Source organism: Asparagus officinalis, chromosome 8 (assembly GCF_001876935.1).
Source record: "Asparagus officinalis chromosome 8, Aspof.V1, whole genome shotgun sequence".
Classification (NCBI taxonomy): domain Eukaryota; kingdom Viridiplantae; phylum Streptophyta; class Magnoliopsida; order Asparagales; family Asparagaceae; genus Asparagus; species Asparagus officinalis.
Window position 1 is genome coordinate 20,917,499 of NC_033801.1, and position 6,471 is coordinate 20,923,969.

Below are 6,471 nucleotides of genomic sequence, written 5' to 3' on the forward strand. Positions count from 1 at the left end.
TAAGTCAAAATTAGGGTAGGTTGAACACACCTCCCATACGAATTATAGTTTTGTATGCAAAAGGAGCAAACCATGTGATTGTTATTGTTTAAACAATAATGATAAAGATCCACAATTAGATGATATTATCATAGTCAAGACTTTACTTGCAAGTCATATGCAATGATCTGCTCTATGTGATCTGTTTTACTTATCCTTTCCCACTGGTTTTTTATTCTTATAATATGTTGTATGTCTTTCTTGACTAACAAAAATCAAATATCATATTTCATTAAGAATAACTTCGCAGTCTGATTCTTTGACGACAAGGTAGGAATTTCTTCAGTCTATAAACTTGAAGATGCCCATCCCACTACAAGAAGCCTCATCATTCTGTATGCTTGGGCAATGTACCGTATGCAGGAGGAAGGGAGATGTCGTGACTATGCAAAACCATCAAGGTGATCTTGTTTGGAAAGGCAAACAATTCCATGGGTCGGTAGAAAATGATGTCACAAGAACCATCATCTCTGAGTATGGAAATGAAAATACATTTTCTGCGCATCATGTATGGAGAATCATAAACGTCGGAGTTGTGGTTGTCAGATCCTAAATCTATCCGTGGAACCTTATGGAGAGATTTTGAGTAACTGGATTCAGGTACTAGTAAGTTGCCAAAGAATCTCATGTAAAAAGTCCAGATGGATCCCGGAGTGTAACTGGATTCAGGTACTAGTAAGTTGCCAAAGAATCTCATGTAAAAAGTCCAGATGGATCCCGGAGTTCCATCACATGCATCAGAGTGGTCTTTCTTGGTCCAACTGCGACGTCCACGTGTAAGTCAGGAAACGATCATTACCGATCTTTAGAATCTGACTATTTGTCTTGTAGATAATTCTTCTTATTTATTGATTCAGCTGATATTTTATGACCAACCTATGGTAGACATCACTTTTCGATGAGAACTTGGGGTTATTGCAAGCAGGTAGTCATGCCATCCAAGACGCCCAATTGGTTTAATGAGCTTCACAAAAGATCTGTAGCTCCTAACTTGGCAAGTCTATCAACTTTTATTCCTCTAGATATTTTCACCTTTTGCTACTTTTAAACTTAAACAGTTGAAATGAGGAAGCAGTGGTGCGGGCTCTTAATTGTGTGAGTGTTGCTATGGTTACTCTAAAGGGGATTCAACTACCACAGGTCCTGCAATCAACTTCGATATTATATCCAGGTTATCATAATTTTTGTGGAACTCGTTTTTTCTAAGCATATATTTAATTTCTTACTCGGTGTGGTGTGGATTTCTTAGGTTGCTATCTATGTTATGGTATGTGCTTGCAGTACTTGTGGCATCCTTGTCTATGGTCATGTATGTTGTCCTTAAGTTGTTTCATGGATTTCTGACGTTTGGAGCACATACATTCTTTTCAATAATACCACAGAAGGTATTTACACAGACGTGGAAGAATATTCACATTTGTTGTTGTCAGTTTCTTTATTGGCCAGTCTTTATTCTGGGTACTGGTTTCAGGTAAACACAAAATTGCATATCATGTTAACATTTACTTGAAATTTGAAATCTCACGATTTTCTTAAAACTCACAAGTCGTTTCTTGGCTTATAGAGAGCAATCAAATATTGAATATGCACATATGACTGCACTAAGGAAGCACTCTATCTCGTCTAGCGTTGCCATTGATGTGATTATGGGAAATGTTTTTGGAATGGTAGTATTATCTGCCATCGAATATGTTTACTCTGGGACTCTGTTTATTGCTCAGAATATAACCGACAATTTGTTGAACTCTCGTTGTGTGCGGTTGATGGGAGTTCCAGCAGGCTTTAAACTGAACATGGAACTAGCAGAGCTTCTTGGCATGGTGTCACTCAATGCAATTCAAATTTTATCTACCTTGTGGTTCTTTCTGGGTTTCCTTTGGTGGCATTACATCAAAGGCCTTGCGTTTTCTGGAATCATTTTAGGCTTGACTGTTCCTGCTGCTCTATGTATAGACATGCTTAAAGTTGCAACATTGCACGTACAAACACTGCATTGGTTGATGTCACTTCTGTATTCACAACAAATCCAGGCTTTGGCTTCTTTGTGTGTACAAACACTGCATTGGTTGATGTCACTTCTGTATTCACAACAAATCCAGGCTTTGGCTTCTTTGTGTCGCCTTTTTAGGTTAGCTCCATCTTAGTTACCCACTTGGATAATGTTACACAATTTTTTTTCATTCTTTGTGCTGCTTGACACACAGTTTTCACTTTTCATTAATGTGTACTAAGAAACATTGCTCATGTAGCAAGCTATGTTCATGAGCAAAAGTACAGGTCTTTGGTACTTTCAGATATAAAATTTTATGTCCAAGGTGGTGATGTGGAGTTAAATGACTTTTAACACTCAAACATAGAACTGATTTCATAATGAAGGCTGCTATTGCTATATATATTCTCCAGCTTCTTCCTAAGGTTCTGTTCCAAGATTTCAAGAACTTGGTTTCAGTTTGGGATGCTAGTTGTGTAAAAGGTTTAGACAAGTTTTTGCTAGTTTTAAAGACTTCGTTCATGACTATTAGATTGACCAACTGTTGGTTCTTTGCATGCATAGTGTTTGAAGTCCATATAATTATATAAATAAATATGTAAACTAAGTGGGTGCTAAATAATCCAATTTACTATAATTGTCATTAATTTGAAGTTGCATTAAAATCACAATCAAAGTTAATTAACAACGTATAAGCTTATGACGTATTGGGTTTAAATTTGTGATAACTATCAAATTTGAAGGGAGTAAGCTTGATTCCTTGCAAATATTATCAGGTAATCTATGTCAATATTAGCTCCAAAATGAGTCATGACAGTTTGCATCTTAGCATCCAACAGATGCATATGATTATTATACTCTCCATGTGAAACATTGTTCTCCATTTACTGGTTAGGCAAAGAATTGAGCAACACACTAGTGTAAGAAAAAAAGAAAAAAGTAACAAACTGCTAGATCTAGACTGAAAACGATACTTATCCTCTGTTAACTCTTCCACCTTGTATACAAGTATACGAAGGTTCTTACAACCTAAGATTTCTTCAATGTCTTCTATAAATGCTTGCACTTAACAGATGATCATATCTTGGTTTTGTATAGGTTTATCAGAGTTATTGAGAAGATTATGAAACACTAGATATTGGGGATCAAGATAAATATGTAAGTAGAATATATAAAATAAGTTTGATAATGATGCATTATATAGCACTAACATATGAATTTAATTTTTATAGGATGAACTTTTATTTAGGCAACAATCTAATACTTCCTTGACTCCTCAAGCTCAAGAACATGTACATGACTAGGTAATTATTTTTATAAAATCTTTTATATACTTTTATGACTGACTACTTGCACTAGAGAAAATGTGATTTTTACTTTATAATATAATATTTGCTTAATTGATATTTCTTAATTATGTGATTTTTTTTATTTTTTTCAGGTTATCCAAGATTAGGAGAGGGGTAGCTCGAGTCTTCTCTTTGACAATGATTAGAGATGAAAGGATGTGTCTTTTCCAGACTTTTATTTTAATTTGCTTTAGATAGTTTCATGTATTTTTTAGAACAATTGGGATATTAACTCTTATTATTAGTATTGAATATTTGAATATGGTGAAATTTTATTTATTGAAGTTATTAATGAATGGAGTTTTTTGTTTCTCTTTTATTCATTATTGGGTATTTTTAATATATTTGTGTTGTGAATCTTAGTGTCATGTTGAGAATAATATGATAGTTACCTATCAATCTCCAAATATCATTAATGTATATTAGAAATTTGTAGTTTATAGTAACGGTTTTATAAACCGTATTTTGTTCATCAACGAAGGGAAAGTACCATCGTTGATGGATTACTAATTACCCATAATAAGGATTTTTACGACGGTATTTAACCGTCATTAATTGGTCTTCAACGATGGGAAAATATCCCCGTAACTAATGGTAACGAAGGGAAAATATCCCCGTAACTAATGGTAACGACGGGAAAATATCCCGTCACTAATGGTTACGACGGGAAAATATCCCCGTCATTGATGGTAACGACGGTGATAATTGCCGTCGTAAATATTAATGATGGTAATATGTTCCGTCGTTATAGACTCTATAACGACGGGTAGTATATCCCTTCGTGACCCTTTAGCGAAGAGGGCTTCAACGACGGGTGGCGAAGGGATTTTTTCCCCGTCGTTAGCATACAATAACAACGGTTTTTAGCTCTTTAACGAAGGGAAATCCCTTCGTTAAAGATGTAATTTCTTATAGTGAGTTAATCCCGAATCCGGTGGCGACGAATCTACACCAAGAGCTCCTAAAAGGCCAAGATCCGATGTGTGGAATTTTTACGAGAAGATCGACATCACCAAGGATGAACACGGTAGGATCCTCACTCAGAAGGCTAAGTGTGCGTTGTGCGGCAAGATTTTTTAAGCTCATCATAAGAGCGGCACCAACCATCTCAAACGCCATTTAAATAAACACAACAAAGGCCAGACTCCTCAAGGTGATATCCGACAATCTATGATTTCTCAATCCTCCTCTTCTGGTAGTCTCGGTAGTTGGAACTATGACGCTGCCAGAGCCAGGAAATGCGTAATCAGGTTTATCATTCTTAAAAACCTTCCTTTTAAATTAGTAGAAGATGATGAATTTGAAGATATGTTTAGGGATGGTTTTTATCCTTCATTTAAAAAAATTTCTCGTCAAACCTGTCAACGTGATATTTTAAAATATTATCAGGAGGAACAAGGAAAAATAATTTCTTATTTTAAAAATTTAAACTGTAAATTTTCTTTAACTTCTGATATTTGGACATCTAGAGCACAAACTGGATATTTATGTATCACAGCACACTGGATTGATAAAAATTTGTAAATGTTTAAAAGAGTTGTTTCTTTTATTACAATAGAAGAGTCACATACTGGTATTAATGTTGCAGATTTAATAATTGAAGAACTTATGAAATTAGAAATTTCAGAAAGAATATTTTCTCTTTCACTAGATAATGCAAGTAATAACAATGTAGCTGCTGATTTTATCAGATCAACTTTATCATTGTCATGTCATGGTGATCTTTTTCATATTAGGTGCATCTGTCATATTTTAAATTTAATTGTTCAAAGTGCATTTACTGAAATTAAACCCATGATAGAAAAGGTTAGAACAGTTGCTTACATGCATAATGCTTCTGAACAAAGACTTAAAAGATGGAAACAATTTTATAAAAGAAAAAATGTAAAGCCCAGACTAATTTCAAAAGATGTTGACCATAGGTGGAATTCCACCTATGCAATGTTAAGTGTAGCAATAGAATATAAAGACATTATAACTGATTTTATAAACTATTATGCTTATAGTTCTAGTTCTGGTAGCACTTATGGTATAACTGAAGATGAATGTACAGTTATATGTAATTTAAATAAAATGTTACAAGTTTTTTATGATGCTACAATGTTATTATCTGGTTGTTATTATCCAACCATTACTTTAGCTGCTTTACAAATTTTAAATATTCAAAAAAAATTTGGGAAATATCGTATGGATAAGACTTTTGGATCTATGATTTTTCAAATGGAGAGCAAATTTAATAAGTACTTTAGACCTATTCCTCATATTTTTAGTTTGGGGGTTCTTATTGATCCATGCTTGAAAGATATTGGTCTTCGAAGTTTGTTACAATCCTTGTATGGTAATCAAATTATAGACTTAGATGATGGAACCAAAGTATATGGATCAGTTTCATATCCTATACTTTCCATCATGGTTCGTAACTTACTAACAGTGCAGGTTTCGACGGTAGCTTCGGAATCTGCCTTCAGCACAGCAGGACGTTTGATCGACGACCACAGGACATGCTTAGTTCCGTACACTGTACAAGCGGTAATGTGCTTACAAGATTGGTGGAGGTACGAGAAGCGAACGCAAGGCATCGATCAGATGGCTGGAATTGAAGATAAATTTGAAGAATTGGGACTAGCAGATAGATATAAAGAATAAATTGTAATTTTTATATCTTAGGTCTTAGCTTAAAATTTGTAAAGAATTATTTTGGAAATAGTTGCAAATGATAGTGATATAGGTGAGTAGGTGCCAACCTAGTTGGGATTTACTTATCTATTGTGATGCTATTAAATCCAAAATAAATTTGTACTTGTAATTTGTAAATGATTTATTAATTATTAATAAAGAATTTGTTTTTATCATTTTTTATTTGTAATTTATGTCATTTTAAGTGATTAATAAAATTATTGTTTTTTATTATTTTTCTTATCTTTTTTTTATAATTTAAAATTTAAATAAAATCTAAAAAATTTAAAAAAAATAAAAAAATGGGAAAAAAATCCGGGCTAGTCCGGAACCCGGGCCCGGATTTCCGGGCCGGGCCGGGTCGGCCCGGATGGACAGGCCTAAACACAACTAATTCTATTTTGCTCCTTCCCCTCC

The 6,471-nt window shown here is 34.1% G+C and overlaps 1 protein-coding gene across 1 annotated transcript; it reads left to right on the forward strand.

Moving 5' to 3' along the window:
* LOC109820984 lies at positions 750-2,183 on the forward strand. The gene is made up of 4 exons (XM_020387179.1): positions 750-815; positions 925-964; positions 1,321-1,510; positions 1,604-2,183. The coding sequence occupies exons 1-4, from the start codon at positions 750-752 to the stop codon at positions 2,181-2,183; spliced, it is 876 nt and encodes a 291-aa protein (XP_020242768.1).

Excerpts from the sequence above, each read along its gene's own strand:
- LOC109820984 (XM_020387179.1), top strand. The coding sequence starts at position 750 with ATGGATCCCGGAGTTCCATCACATGCATCAGAGTGGTCTTTCTTGGTC. Across the intron at positions 816-924 it reads TCCAACTGCGACGTCCACGT|ACATCACTTTTCGATGAGAA; the intron begins GTAAGTCAGGAA and ends AACCTATGGTAG. Across the intron at positions 965-1,320 it reads CTTGGGGTTATTGCAAGCAG|TACTTGTGGCATCCTTGTCT; the intron begins GTAGTCATGCCA and ends ATGTGCTTGCAG.